The 16,922-nt window shown below is 40.3% G+C and overlaps 1 protein-coding gene across 5 annotated transcripts in view; it reads right to left on the bottom strand.

The window, feature by feature from the left end:
- Positions 1–13,481, bottom strand: part of RABEP1 (rabaptin, RAB GTPase binding effector protein 1) — a 123,754-nt gene extending 110,273 nt beyond the window's left edge. For all 5 annotated transcript variants that reach the window (XM_037026855.2, XM_037026858.2, XM_037026859.2 and 2 more), the window contains exon 1: positions 13,222–13,481. In XM_037026855.2, coding sequence (XP_036882750.1) covers positions 13,222–13,255 — 34 coding nt within the window. In that variant the 5' untranslated portion in view covers positions 13,256–13,481. The remainder of the gene's footprint in view (positions 1–13,221) is intronic.
- Between the last annotated feature and the right edge of the window lie 3,441 nt (positions 13,482–16,922).

The following is a 16,922-nucleotide window of genomic DNA, read 5'->3' as shown; positions in this document are numbered from 1 at the left end:
GAACAGAAACCAGAGAACAGGAACTCATAGAAGCTGATGCAGAGAGAGATAAAAGGATCTCCAGGAATGAAACAATATTAAGAGAACTGTGTGACCAATCCAAAAGGAACACCCGCATAATAGGGGTACCAGAAGAAGAAGAGAGAGAAAGAGGGATAGAAAATGTCTTTGAAGAAATAATTGCTGAGAACTTCCCCAAACTGGGGGAGGAAATAGTTACTCAGACTACAGAGGCACACAGAACTCCCGAGAGACAGGACCCAAAGAGGACAACACCAAGACACATAACAATTAAAATGGCAAAGATCAAGGACAAGGACAGAGTATTAAAGGCAGCCAGAGAGAGAAAAAAGGTCACTTACAAAGGAAAACCCATCAGGCTATCATCAGACTTCTCAACAGAAACCTTACAGGCCAGAAGAGAATGGCATGATATATTTAATGCAATAAAACAGAATGGCCTTGAACCAAGAATACTGGATCCAGCACAATTATCACACAAAGCCCCAACTTCTGTGGGACGCAGCAAAAGCAGTCTTAAGAGGAAAGTATATAGCAATCCAGGCATATTTAAAGAAGGAAGAACAATCCCAAATGAATGGTCTAATGTCACAATTATCGAAATTGGAAAAAGAAGAACAAATGAGGCCTAAGGTCAGCAGAAGGAGGGACATAATAAAGATCAGAGAAGAAATAAATAAAATTGAGAAGAATAAAACAATAGAAAAAAATCAATGAAACCAAGAGCTGGTTCTTCAAGAAAATAAACAAAATAGATAAGCCTCTACCCAGACTTACTAAGAGAAAATGAGAATCAACACACGTCAACAGAATCAGAAACGAGAAAGGAAAAATCATGACGGATCCCACAGAAACACAAGGAATTATTAGAGAATACTATGAAAACCTATATGCTAACAAGCTGGAAAACCTAGAAGAAATGGACAACTTCCTAGAAAAATACAACCTTTCAAGACTGACCAAGGAAGAAACAGAAAATCTAAACAAACCAATGACCAGCAAAGAAACTGAATCGGTAAATCAAAAACCTACCCAAGAACAAAACCCTTGGGCCAGATGGATTCACCTCGGAATTTTATCAGACATACAGAGAAGACATAATACCCATTCTCCTTTAAGTTTTCCAAAAAATAGAAGAGGAGGGAATACTCCCAAACTCATTCTATGAAGCCAACATCACCCTTATACTAAAACCAAGCAAAGACCCCAACAAAAAGAAAATTACAGACCAATATCCCTGATGAATGTAGATACAAAAATACTCAACAAAATATTAGCACACCAAATTCAAAAATACATCAAGAGAATCATACACCATGACCAAGTGGAATTCATCCCAGGGATGCAAGGATGGTACATCATTCGAAAATCCATCAACATCATCCACCACATCAACAAAAACAAGGACAAAAACCACATGATCATCTCCATAGATGCTGAAAAAGCATTTGACAAAATTCAACATCCATTCATGACAAAAACTCTCAACAAAATGGGTGTAGAGGGCAAGTACCTCAACATGATAAAGGCCATATATGAATATATGATAAATCCACAGCCCACATCATACTGAACAGGGAGAAGCTGAAAGCTTTTCCTCTGAGATCGGGTACAAGACAGGGATGCCCACTCTCACCACTGTTATTCAACGTAGTACTGGAGGTCCTAGCCACGGCAATCAGACAAAACAAAGAAATACAAGGAATCCAGATTGGTAAAGAAGAAGTTAAACTGTCACTATTTGCAGATGACATGATATTGTACATAAAAAAACCCTAAAGACTCCACTGCAAAACTACTAGAACTAATATCGGAATTCAGCAAAGTTGCAGGATACAAAATTAACACACAGAAATCTGTGGCTTTCCTATACACTAACAATGAACTAATAGAAAGAGAAATCAGGGAAACAATTCCATTCACAATTGCATCAAAAAGAATAAAATACCTAGGAATAAACCTAACCAAAGAAGTGAAAGAACTATACCCTGAAAACTATAAGACACTCTGAAGAGAAATTAAAGAGGACACTAACAAATGGAAACTCATCCCATGCTCCTGACTAGGAAGAATTAATATCATCAAAATGGCCATCCTGCCCAAAGCAATATACAGATTCAATGCAATTCCTATCAAATTACCAACAGCATTCTTCAACGACCTGGAACAGATAGTTCAAAAATTCATATGGAAACACCAAAGACCCCGAATAGCCAAAGCAATCCTGAGAAGGAAGAATAAAGTAGGGGGGATCTCACTCCCCAACTTCAAGCTCTACTACAAAGCCACAGTAATCAAGACAATTTGTTACTGGCACAAGAACAGAGCCGCAGATCAGTGGAACAGAATAAAGACTCCAGACATTAACCCAAACATATATGGTCAATTAATATATGATAAAGGAGCTATGGACATACAATGGGGAAATGATAGTCTCTTCAACAGATGGTGCTGGCAAAACTGGACAGCTACATGTAAGAGAATGAAACTGGATTACTGTCTAACACCATACACAAAAGTAAATTTGAAATGAATCAAAGATCTGAATGTAAGTCATGAAACCATAAAACTCTTAGAAAAAAATATAGGCAAAAATCTCTTGGACATAAACATGAGTGACTTCTTCATGAACATATCTCCCTGGGCAAGGGAAACAAAAGCAAAAATGAACAAGTGGGACTATATAAAGCTGAAAAGCTTCTGTACAGCAAAGGACACCATCAATAGAACAAAAAGGTATCCTACGGTATGGGAGAATATATTCATAAATGACAGATCTGATAAAGGGTTGACATCCAAAATATATAAAGAGTTCATGCACCTCAACAAACAAAAAGCAAATAATCCAATTAAAAAATGGGCAGAGGAGCTGAGCAGACAGTTCTCCAAAGAAGAAATTCAGATGGCCAACAGACACATGAAAAGATGCTCCCCATCGCTAGTCATCAGAGAAATGTAAATTAAAACCACAATGAGATATCACCTCACACCAGTAAGGATTGCCACCATCCAAAAGACAAACAACAACAAATGTTGGCAAGGTTGTGGAGTAAGGGGAACCCTCCTACACTGCTGGTGTATTTCCAAATTAGTTCAACCATTGTGGAAAGCAGTATGGAGGTTCCTCAAAAAGCTCAAAATAGAAATACCATTTGACCCAGGAATTCCACTTCTAGGAATTTACCCTAAGAATGCAGGAGCCCAGTTTGAAAAAGACAGATGCACCCCTATGTTTATCTCAGCACTATTTACAATAGCCAAGAAATGGAAGCAACCCAAGTGTCCATCAGTAGATGAATGGATAAAGAAGATGTGGTACATATACACAATGGAATATTATTCAGCCATAAGAAGAAAACAAATCCTACTATTTGCAACAACATGGATGGAGCTAGAGGGTACTATGCTCAGTGAAATAAGTGAGGTGGAGAAAGACAAGTACCAAATGATTTCACTCATATGTGGAGTATAAGAACAAAGAAAAAACTGAAGGAACAAACAGCAGCAGAATCACAGAACCCAAGAATGGACTAACAGTTACCAAAAGGAAAGGGACTGGGGAGGATGGGTGGGAAGGGAGGGATAAGGGCAGGAAAAAAGAAAGGGGCCTTACAATTAGCATGTGTAATGTAGGGGGGGGCATGGGGAGGGCTGTACAACATAGAGAAGACAGGTAGTGATTCTACAGCATCTTACTACACTGATGGACAGTGAGTGTAATGGGGATTGTGAGGGGGACTTGGTGAAGGGGTTAGCCTAGTAAACATATTCTGCACGTAATTGTAGATTAATGATAACCAAAAAAAATACACAGCTCATTGTAAGGCATATAGCTTTACAGTAAATCATAGTTGCTATTTTATTATGAATTAATATGATACAGTGAATTAAAACATAAAATGAGGGGATGTTAGCATACATTAAAAAATTGCAGGTCTTGATCAAAAAAAATGTTTTTTCTGTTGTTTACACAAGTGCCTGGAATAACTGTCAATTTTTGGTGCACCATTTTAAGAACATTAGCACTATGTAGGATTTGAACATCATCTGGCTAGCATTTGCAGAGGAAGCCATGAAAATGGTGAGGATATAGAATCCTCTTATGACAAGATGGAAGCAAGCTCTTTAAATATCTGAAAACCTTCTATGTGTAAGAAAAAATACCCTAACTCTGATTCATTCAAGAGGTCACAACCAAGGTATACAAGTTGTAGGGAAGTGATCTGGGCCTAACAAAATTAAGAATTTTCTAATACAGTTACCATAAAAACTGAAAGTGTTCTAGAAAGACTGGATTTTCATCTGTTAGTAATAAATGCAGAACAAATTTTTGCAATAGAAATGGATCTAAACTGATAATGTCCCTTCCATAAATGTGTAGAGAACCCTACCAGATTCACAATTAAATGAAAGATAGTAGTAGTTTCAGACAGACTCTGCTGCAGAGAGCTAAGAAAGTTGGGGACTAAGATCTATGTATGAAGTTGGGAAAGTGGGGGCAAGGTGGCAGCAGTTAATTTATAGATAACATAGCAGGAGCTTAGAGAAAGTAGATACTAATAGGGGATTCATGGTAAATATCAAGTTTGTCTTGATTTTTAATAGCCTTAACCAAAGGTATGGTAACCCACATCATTGCTAGCTCTCCCCACCCCATCAGATTTCCCACAGTAAGGACCCAATCATACTTACAACTCTACCAGTCTTTCTTAACACAGGTTCCATGACAGGATTAAGCCCTAATGCCCAAGGTACTCAATGTATATAGTGAATTCACTTCTCTCCTCTGCATCTAGAATGGTACTGGTCATATAAGAAAACCGGGAAAACAGCCAAATTATTTTGAGCTTTGTCGTTAGGATGAGGAACCCAAATGAGTATAAACAACCTAATTTACTTGACTGCAACAGAGTTCTCAAAACTACAACCTTCATGAGGACAGGCACCTTGATTACTGTGTGTACACAGTTGACACTCAAACCATGTGTGTTGAATAAATGAATAAAAGAATGGAGACTACAAATACATTTAGTCAGATTCTCTTCTGCCTCAGGGTTTTCCTTACCTTTCTCTCTCACTCACCCTTTCCTTTTTCTGTTGTTTTGGAAGATTTCTCTCCTCTTGACACTCAAACTCCTGATCCAACTTCCCTGCTCTCAATTCCTCAGACCTACTCCTACTTATTTTCTCCTTGATATCTTCAGGTTCTCCCTTCCCACTGGCAGTTCCTCCAGCATCGACAATTATTTAAATCTCTATTTTTAAAACACACACTTTACCACAACTCTATTATCCCTCTCAAGTAACCACCCCACTTGTATGTGTATGACCATAATTTTTAAAATGAGTCTATACATGGCTGCCTTTACCTATTATTTCTTCCTTACAAAAACTCTTAGAGGTCTTGATGATCACTGAATTGCTAATTTCAATGACTACTTCTGTCTTCATCTGACTTCTCTGAAGTATTTAATCCAGGTGACCATATTCCTCCTCCTTCAGACTTTCTCTATACTCAATACTGACTTCTAATACTAATCTTCTTCCTAACTCTCCTTTTTTATGATTACTCATTGGTTTCCTCTTCCTCAACCTACCCATTAGTTTCATCCATGGCCTTCCTCATAGCCTGTCCTTTTGTTGTAATAATCCCCAACACAATGCCAATCATGTAATAAGCATAAGCAATAAATACTTATTTAAAGAATGAAAGTATTAATGAACAGTCAATGATTATTGAAAAAGTCTTGTGCATTCTAACAGACTGTAATCAAGTTATATCAACTCTGTGATTCTTTTCAGGCAGCATCATAAGAGGCATCTAGAGAAAGCTCAGTCTACATAAACAAAAGCAATTAACCACAAGAGAGGTGACAGCCCCACTCTACTACTAAATTCTAGTAGTCTCTGTTGTAATGCAAATTACTTCCACTTTAGTCCTAATTTCCTAAAGTGAGGGAAGATAACTGTCTTTGGGACTCCTTTCAAGTGGTATGTTTCTATTATGTAACTACTACTCTCTGTAGGCTAAATACATCTAGAAAAAAAAACATCAGGTACCACCAGAAGTCATTAACAACTGGAATCTGACTCAAAGAAAACCAAATTTTATTAAGTAGGTTCAAAATTGGTACAATAATGGAAGAAATAAAGAGAATATCTAGAGAGGACATAATGCTATTATCAAATTTCTTCAGACTAACATGGAAAAGAATGCCTTGGATTTTTTGGGTAGCACACAAGAAGAGAACTAAATCAGTGGGTGGAAGTTATAGTAAGGCAAGTTTCCACCTAATTAAAGGATAAGCATGGGGGGGCAGAGGTAGACAAAAATAGGTGAAGGAGATTAAGAAACACAAATTTCTCGTTATTTTTTTTTAAAGATGAACAAAACATTAGAACTAGCCAAAACTAGGAGATAGTGAGTTCCTTCTCTCTCCAGATGCACTCAAACAGAAATCAGTCTACCACTTGGAAGAGATACAGGTATCGAGACGAGGAAATGAGCGAAGCCTTCCTTCACAGCTCTTCCTATTTTTCACGCGCAGGAACAGCTTCCTCTGAGATCCAACAGAGGAAAACTATCTTCTATCACTAGACACCTCCTCAGTTCACAGTAGTGTGCCTAAGGCTCATTCCCCCACTAGATTATAAAATTCTTGAAAGCAGAACCATATCTATATCTATATCCCCTGCACATTACCTAGCACAACTAAACACAAATAAATGTTTACTGAATACTCCTATAAAAACTAAACTCAATTTAATGATTATACAAAAGGAGTATTAAATTTCACTGGATAAAAAACCTACTATATGGTGAACTGAAGATATTTTAGAAATCAGAGCTCTTAAGATTCAAAGGCAATTCCATCCACAGGAGGTCAGGTAAGACATACAAATTAAAGGGTATTATACAATTCCAGGCTAGCATGTGTCAGGACATTGCAGTGATAAGACTGTGGGGTAAGCTGAGGGCTTTTGTGTTTTGGACCAGGTGTCTCTTCAAGTGTAGTGGTTGGAGGATTTATCAAGTTATAACAAACCAAGTATATGGATTACTGAATAAATGGTGTTGCTATTTGGAAGAAAAATAAAGTTAGATTCCTATATCTCATTGAAAACAACTTTCAGGTGTAAGCAGCTTTCCCCAGTAAGCCAGAAAGCAGCTTTCCTGCAAATTCTGCAGATGTGGCCCCCTCAATGAACTCTGCCCCCTAGAGTGCCCCAGCTGCACCCTGTACAACGAAGTCTAGATCTCAGTTCTGGAAGTGGCCTCCTGAAGAGCTGTTCCTTCCCTGGGTGCTCTGTCCCAGCCCTAGCCTCACTGACTGCTTCTTGGATCTGCTATTCCTTTATTCTCTAGGTTTTCCTTTTCTCTTAGGTAATCTCCTGTTTAGTTAATAATTCTTTATATTCAACTTTCCCTGTTTAAATTTAAATTCCAGATGATTTTAAAGTACTAAATATAAAAAACAAAACCAGAAAGTGTTGAAAACGAGGGTTTTTTTTTTAATAAACATGGGAGTTGGGGAGGTATTCCTAAGCAAGACAAGAAACCCGGAAACTATTATATATTTTTAAATGGTCAGATCTACATAAAAATTAAAAGCTTTGTGCACAAGCAAAAATAAATATATATAATCATTATCAGGAAGTACAAATTAAAGTTATCATGTTTTCTTAATTTGCTTAAGATTAAATTTTGCTTTGACTTATTTAAAAGCTTTCAATTGCTTCCTTTACAGCTCTAAGGCTAAAGCCCATGCTGATCAACCCATACTTATATCACATCCTCTCATTCTCTACCCAGACATACAGACCTTTTTTCAGTTTTCTTACTCATCCTGCTTCTTCCAAAAAAGGAATCTCCTGCTCATCCATTAGATCTCTAGGACCACTTCCTCAAAAATCTTTCCTAAACTCCCTAATGGGTCAAATTCCTAAATGACAAGCATTCAGAGCATCATGTACCTCTCACAGTTGCTCAGGCCAAAAACCTTAAGAAATCCTTAACTCTTCTCTCTCCTGCATTCCATAACTAATCCAAAACCTGTTGTCCATACCTTCAAATATAACCTTCAACAATATTCCCTAGTCCAAACTGTAAGATAAATTCTAACCGAAATAAGCAGGCGATGAGAGGCAACAAAGGGCCAGGCAGTTTGAGTGCAATTCCCAGATGATGTTCCCCTGTCTGGCTATCTCAGGCCTGGGAAATCACGCTCAGCAGGGCAGGCAGCAAGTTTTTAAAGAAGGTAGGGGGAGGCAGAGCTTAGATTTACAGTGGCACAAGGATTGGCTAGCCTAAGGCACATTTTTCAGGTTGGGAGGGGGCAGCAGCCGGGGACTTTGGCACGTCATCAGTGTCCAACGTGTTCACCCCTCCCTCTGGTGCCTCCAACCTCACACAAACCTCATCATCTTTTACCTGAGTTAATGTCTTCTCTTTACTGCCAATCTGGCAGCCAGAATGATTTTTTAAAACATGTCGGATCACTTCACAAGTCTGCTCAAAACCTTCTGAATGGTTCCCCAGCTAAAGGCAATCAATGCTTCTAGGCCCCTACAAGATCAGCCCCCCACTCCATTACCTCTTATCCTACTACTCCCCTTGCCCATACCCTCTCCTACTCCCCCACACCCACCCCCCATTTAACTTGAGTCTAGCTACACTGACCTCCATGCCATTTCTCAAACATGCCAGACATACTCCTTCCCAAGGCATTTATAAAAATTGATCCTTCTGGAAGACTTTCCTACAGATATCCTCATAACCAACCCTTCTCCTTCCAGTCTTTGTTCAAATGTCATCTTCTCAGTAAGGCTATTCTAAACACCCTATTTAAAAACGGCCCACCCCCCTTCCTTTTACCCTGCTATATTCTTTTTACCACAGCACTTATCCCCTAACAATCCATATCATTTGGTTATATTTGTTGTTTAGCATCTGTTTATCCTACACTAGGGCACATTTATTTATTATCTGTGTTGCCCACTGATGGATTCCAAATACCTAGAATTGAGCCTGCCAAGTAGTACACACTCATATTTGTTGAGTACACACTCATACATGGTTTTATAGTTGTCTAATTAATGTGCATCTGATTCCCCACCCAGGAATGAGTTGGCTTCATTCATCATCGTATTTCCTACAGCCTAGCATAGGATTTGGCATAGAGTAGGCAGGCAAGTGTCTGTTAACTAGAGAATATCATTTTTTTTAAGCTATCAGAAGATAAAAATTTAGAACTGACATTATTCAGTGGTTATAAGAATGTAGGGAAAATCCACCCTGTCATATACTGTTGGCAGGTATGTAAATTGATACTTTTCTTGAGAGTAAACTGTCAGTATCTATTAAAATTTAAACTACTCAGAGCTCATGCCCTTTTAATTCACTGGTCTTACAGAAGTAAGAGTACCTGAAAAATATGTACAAAGATATTTATTACAGCTCTGCTTACAAAATAATGAAAAATTTGAAGCAACTATTTGTCTATCAATAGAGAAACAAGCAAATAAATCATTCATGGTATATACATACGATGATATCCTCTTTAACAACAATGAAGTAGATCTATAACACTGACCTGGAAAGTAGTCCATGATCTGGTACACAGACCAGAGGGCCCTGGCATTAGATGGCCTGGATTTGAACCTTGGTTCCCTCAATTTCCTAACTATATACTCTAGGCACTTTTAACTTCTCTGTGCTTCAGTTTCCTCATCAGTAAAATAGGAACAATAAAATATTATAATCATACCCACACACTGATATGAACATTTCCTGAGATAAATGCATTCAGTGCTTACAGCACATTACATGGCAACATAACCATCTGCAAGTATACAGATGAAAACAGACAAGTTGCAGACCTATGTACCTAAAGCATGTCCATTTCAGAGGGGAAAGGTAGTCTGTCTGTGTAACTACGGAAAAAAGTCAAGGACAGAAAACTTAATAGTGGTTACTTTTCAAAGGTGGGAGGGGACACACTTTTTTAATGGAGGGATTTTAGAGACAGTGTTTTTATATAAAGAAAAGAAGTAAAATCAAAGCAAATGCACCTAAGATATAGTTAAACTTAAAACTTGAGAATGTAAATTGGTTCAGCCTCTGTGGAAAGCAGTACGGAAGTTCCTCAAAAAAAACGCAAAATAGAAATACCACACAATCCAGTAATTCTAGGAATTTACCCAAACAAAATCTATGATTCAAAAAGATATAAGCACCCCTATATTTACTGCCACATTATTTACAATAGCCAAGATGTGGAAGCAACCAAATTGTCCATCAATAGATGAATGGATAAAGAAAATGTGGATATGCACATATACACAATGGAATATTATTTAGCCATAAAAAAGAAGAAAGAAATCCTGCCATTTGGGACAACATGGATGTACCTAGACAATATTATGCAGAGTGAAATAAGCCAGGTAGAGAAAAACAAATACCATATGGTTTCATTTATATGTGGAAGCTAAAAACAATTCAAAACAAACAACATAGCAAAAGACTCAGAAACACTGAGAAGTGACTGGTGGATACCATGGGGGACGGGTTGGGTTTGGTGGTGAAATACCTTCATTTTGTGGCTAACAAAATCTCAGTATTTATTAGTCACAGGGATGAAAATACAGTACAGAGAATATAATCAATAGTTCTGCAACATCCTTCTATGTTGACAGATAGTAACTACACTAGTTGGAGTAAGCATTTCATAATATACATAACTGTTGAATCACTATGTTGTACACTTGAAACCAATATTGTATATCAACTACACCTGAATTTAAAAAATCAAAAAAATAAATGAAATATTAAAACTTGAAAATTTTTACATTCTATAATAGCTTTTGAATTCTCATGGTAAAACGGAATAATCAGCTGAAATTTGGCTGTTAAAATTATATTTATTCTGAATGAGTAAACTAAGATGCACATCCAAAAGAAATTTTTTCAAAAAATTTACAAAACAGTAAAAGAAAATTACTACATTCCATCTTGTCAATGTACAGAAAAATCAATTCTTTTCTTAATCTACCATTTCTCTCTCATGAAAAACAAAGATACCTTTGAAAAGGAAAAGAAAACAATGACAACATAAAAGACAACTGCTTCTAAAATGGGATAACAGCAATATTAAAGTAAAAAACTAAGCATTTATCTTTTACCACTTTGACTCAAAAGAATTCTGCAAGTTTTTTTTTTTTTAAATCAGAGCTAGGAAATTTGAGTGTGCTTAAAGCTGAAGTGTTAAGAAGTGATCTATATTAAGTTCAACCTAAGAAAAATTAAATCCCCAAGATGAACTTCTAAGAAGACACTCAAAGCAGTCAAATATACCATATTTTCTTGCCTTTTGTAAACAGCAACGGTAGCTGCTCATTTACTACACTAATTGAAAATAAATACTGCAATCTATGCAAACTGTAACTCATCCTAGAGTCGAAGGATTTGAAAAACAGGGAATAAACCTGTATTAAGAATAGCAAGAATACAAGACTTCCTAAAGCTAGTTTTTCCTAGCCTCTATCAAGTGCTTAGTCACTTCTGCCTATTTACAAGACCAGTTCACATCTTGAAAGAGACAGGGAATTTTAATTCCAGACTGTCATGTCACCTGAGCTGCCCCTAGACATTTGTTTCCATGCAACTAAGAGAAGGCAGCAGCCAGCTAAGCATACCTACCAGATCAGAACCAGAAGCCACTGGGGCTCTCTGTATTCTGCTTCTGTCTGCAGTTAACAAAGAGGGGTTTGTGCAAAAGCAAAGTTTTCTTCTCTGACACCAAAAGCAATTAGATGAAAATTAAAATGTACCCTGAAAACATCTGTTTCCTCTCTCACACAGCCCACCAGAAATACCTCCCTTCTCTTTTACTGAAACAGAAACAGCAAGCAGGATTTTCATACAATTACAGTTGTGTATACTAAACATCTCTCCTTAGACAACTAACAAAACCTAAAACCAGAAGCTGACGGGTTTTGGAGCACAGGACCAAGAAAGCAGCTAGCCTTAAAAATCTGATAACACTGTGTCAGGTTCCCCAAAATCAAGAACAGAGAGAAAGATTTTCATGAAAGGCTATTTTAAAGGACAACTCTAGACAAAGGCAACTTTTTAAGTATCTACTATGTGCTCAGCACCATATCTTAACATTCCACTCACCCTTAAAGATGCTAAGCACAAAAGCTGATTATACAAATACACCTGAAAGAACTTCCTCAACTTGATCCGGTAGTACTCTGCCAAAGACCAAGTACATTCTTTCCAAATATATCTCCAGGTAGTAAAATCTAGAAAGATGTGGTCAGTCCCTAAAGCAGAGCTTAAACCCTCTTCCCAGAAGGTCATGAAGGACTCTGACAACCAACTTGGTTTATTTAGGATGGAGCTCTTTTTCCTTCCAAGAATGTGTTATAAAAGACACGTTTCCTAGACTTCAGCATTCTGAAACACCATTCTCATTACTACCAAATAACCCGGTAATACTACTAATCAATTTCCATACATATACGTTGCCATCTTTATAAATTAAATACAAAGGCATGAATTCATCACTTTTCATGAGTAAGAATACTTAAGTTCAAAGAAGCTAAGAAATTTGCCCAGAGCTTACTGGCAAAGGATCCAGGTCCTTTAGACTCTCTGGCCCCAGCACTCACCATTAAGCCACATGCCTCTCAAGGAACGCTACTAAAAACAGTTACTGACCCCAACTAATTTTGTCACAAAAGTGGGTGCAAAGAGCTCTGTAGCATGGACTGGGGTGGGGAAGGGGAGGGAACACCACGACTACCCAAGCAGTTTTGTTTTGTTTTTAATGAATATAGCACAAGTTCCCGATTCCCATCTTCCCCACAGTCAGAACCCACGTGCTGGTACCACCGTAGCTCCCTCTCCACGCTCTCCGGATTCTGCCCGGTCCCCCGCCGCAGCCTCCCCACGCCCTTCCCTCGGGCCTCCGGCCAGAGATGCGGCCGTGCCTCCCGCCCCCTCCCCGGCGGCAGTCGCCCCGGCCCCTTAGCCGCCCTCGCGCGCAGACGGCGCCGGAGCCCGCGCGCTCCCGCCTCTGCGCGGCAGGGTCACCCCCGGGCCGGCGCGCGCCCTTCCAGCTGCCCGCAGGTCCTCCCGCGACGCCGGCGCTGGGCAGGCCGCGCCCGACGCGCCTGCCATGGTGGGCGCCTCACCGTCAGGCTGAGGAGCCGGGCCCGGCTGCGCCATGGCCTGGCGGCCGGCCTCGCTTCTCGAGGATGGGCAGGGAAGCAGCGTCCGGGCTCCTGGGGGTTCAGCTGTCGAGAGAGACGTCGACCAAGCCGCCGCCGCCGCCGCCGCCCAGGGAGAAACCGCTAAGGCTGGAGCCACCGGCGCCTCCACAGCCGCGGGCAGAAACGGACCCGAGCGCCGACCTCCGCCTCCTCATCCTGACAGCGGGAAATAAGCAGTGCGCAGGCGCCGTGGGATGGGGCGGCACGTGACGTCGCCCTGAGGGGAGGGGAGGGGCTCCGTGAGGGGAGGAGAACCAGGAGCAGCGGATCCCGGTGCGGGAGCGCGGGAACGAGGCAGAATAGAGGAGGATGGGGAGGGATACAGACAAGAGAGCAGCGGCGGGAATGGGCTGGCTTCTTAGAGGGACCGCACCCATTCTTGCGCCCCAGCACAGGGGCAAAGAAAAATAATAAAAAGAACGAGCGAGTTGGCCGGATGGTGAAGTGAGTGCAAATCCAGCCTCTATTCATCTAGCTGTGTGACCTTTGGGCTAGTCACTTAACCTCTGAATCCCACAGCCTTCATCTGTATAATAGCTAAGAAAGTTTAAAGGAATTAAGGTTTGAGGAGCTGTCTCAAATGTACTTTCCACCAAGCACCTATGTTCAATGTAACATCTAGATGCCAGACACTGACAGACGCTGGGGATGCAGCCTGACACAGCCCCTGCACGCAGGATGGGTGAGGAGAGATGACACAGACAGTACTTCCCTAATACCTGGGAAAGAGAGCCTCCCCAAGGCCCCACATTTTCTAGGCTCTCTTCTAGCCTCGCTCTGGCCACACTCCTCCCACAGGGTGAGGAGCCCACAGAGTCCAGGGACCATGCCCATCTAGCACCTGGGCCTCTCTTCCAGGACTAAGTTCTGGGCTCCTGTAACCCCAGAATTCTCTCTTCAAATGGCTGGAGAATGTGGCCTCTTCCCCCAGGTCCATCCTCTCCAGGGCAGAGTCTGAGCATCCCTAAAAGTGGCTAAGGGGCAGCTGTTTGAAGAGATAGCACATCACTTGGACATCTGAGTTGCTGTGTCCACAGATCCCTAGTGCAGGACAGAGATGAGAAAAGAAGGCAGGTGGGCAGAGGGCCAACAGTCCAGCCAGGACCAGCACTCCCTTCACCACCTCAAAGTGCATAAATCTGAGGAGTCCTGGAATTCTAAATTTGAACTTGGTCTTCTGCATCATTAAAGATGTATATTTGTCAAGGGACTCCTTTCAGGTTATATGTTTCTATTATGTATCTACTACTCTCTACAGGCTAAATACATCTAGAAAACATCAGGTACCACCAGAATATGTTAAGGTTAATGGTTAGTGGAATGATTTATAATTTTAAATAATTTAGGTAGACAAGTGGCATCTATTTGTGATTTAACCCCAAATCCTGCTAATGTTAGGGGAGAACCTAAATGCAGACTTGAGTTTTTGAGTAGTTAATATCCTTGGATGTCTGGGGTGCCTTTAAAAGAGCAATCAAGGTTATCCCCAACTCCCCATAAATGGCTTTCCCATGCTCGAAAGGAAGACCTTTGTCCAGGATAGGGCAGCCCAGTGAGTCCTGTCTTATGATGACTAATGCGAGGCAGGGGCCATAAAGATAGCATATGCTGATACCCATTACAGAAGGGGCTCCTTCCAGTAAGAGACACATGTATTGCAATGGGTAATCTGGGGCTTGAAGCCAGGCCCTCAAGATTAAGGTCACTCAGAAATGATCAGTGTGTTGGTTTGGACACCTAGAGCACCCCATGCCAAGGAGGTGGTTGAAAAAGAAATTTTGAAATCAGGTAGAAGCATGCAAGAGCTATGAGCACATTTTCATATTTTTAGGTAACTCCTAAGGCCCAAAAATGCCATCCCTAGGTATATATTCTAAAGAAAGCTAGTGTGTGTTCTCAAAACCTATATATATTAGTGTAAAACACATGATTCTTGTATTCTGAAAGCAATTGGGAAATAAGATTTAAACACATGAAATAATTACTTACAATTACATTGCATATGTGCCTGGGAGAAGAATACTCAAGCTGGCATGGTTTATAATACAATAAGAAAAAAAAAACCCAATGTTCATCAACAGTAGGTTATGTTTTAAAATATTCATACAATGGATGAAATACTCTACAGCAATCATAGCGAACAAACCACATCTACATGTTCAATGGAGATAAATCTCAAAAACTAAATTTAAAGAGAAGCAAATTAAAAAATAATATGTACAGCATGATTCCATTTATATAAAGTTACAAAATCTGGGAAACATGTAGTTTAGGTGAGAAAGATTTGGGGGTATTTGCCAATTACAAGCTTAAAATGAGCAAATTCAATGCAACTGTTGGAAAGCACTTATTTTGTGCTTTATTAATGGAGTCACAGAGTGTAGATTATAGGAGGTGACACCTCTCCTGCACTTTGCCCTGATCAGGTCACATCAGCGGTGTTGGCTGTGTTTGTTCTGGCACCATTATTTGCTAGGGATACGGATCAGCTGGAGTGGGTGGAGCCCACGGAATGAAGAATCTAAAAATAATTTGGTGCAAAGTGCATGGAGATATCAGAGGAAGGTATCCTGGAGGAAAAAAAGATGACTTGGACCTTGAAGACTGTCTTCAGATCCTGTACTGTATGCCCAAAGACTGCAACAAGACAGACTTCAACTCAACCTAAAGAAAAACATTTTCTCTGTCAGAGCCTACCATAAAAAGTGCTATCTTTCAGGGAGTAAGCTCCCTGCCACTGTAAGTGTACATGTAGAGCTAGCTAGCAATTGGTAGAGGTACTGTAGAAGGATTCCTGCTACGTTTGGGGGATTAGACTACATCATTTTTACAGTCATTTTCAGCCTCAAGATTCCATAATACTAATGAGAGTAATTAATTTGCTGCATTTTAAAGTTTACTAGGTGCTTTCCCATGTATTATTACATTTTACTCCTCACAATAACCCAAAAGGTGGACAATAGGCACAGAGTAGATAAACCAACATTTGCTGGATAAATTCCATTTAAAAATCCTGTCCTGTGGTTTCAGTTTGTACTTACAGAAACCACAGGACACAATGTCCAGGTGTCCCAACATGGAGTTCACTGATAGTACTCAGTAGTATTGGGGTTCTCTCTCTCTAGGACCCAGAGTCTCAAGGGTGGGAGAAGAGTCAGGACACCATACTTCTCTGGCCTTCAACAAGGGATGGCTTTGGTAGAGGTTATGGGAGAAGGAGAGGAATCAAGGGGACTTTCCCCCAGGGACCCTGTCTGCTTCCAGGCACATGGAAACATGGAAATTCCTAACCTGGGTACTGGTTCCCAAGAAGAGCCCATGAGGGACAAATGCCATTATGCCCTCAGCCATAACGGTCCTTCTCTCTCACTATCCCTGATCTATTTGACACAAGCAGCTACCTCTCTCTCCTGAGACCTGGAGTGGGTAGAAAGTGACTGTTGATCATCACTCCAATCGATCCTTACCCTCATCCCTCTCCCAAGTGAGAAGTGTACGGGAGAGTGCCGCAAACAGAGATGACTTCTCTCTCATACTCTCATGAGATACAGGTTGATGTCCCGGGCAGAGCTCCAGGCTTAGAATCAGAAGACCTGGAATTCTGGCACACATTAGCTGTCAAC

This window comes from Manis javanica, chromosome 4 (genome assembly GCF_040802235.1).
Source record: "Manis javanica isolate MJ-LG chromosome 4, MJ_LKY, whole genome shotgun sequence".
NCBI lineage: Eukaryota > Metazoa > Chordata > Mammalia > Pholidota > Manidae > Manis > Manis javanica.
This window is presented reverse-complemented; position numbering and strand designations above follow the sequence as displayed.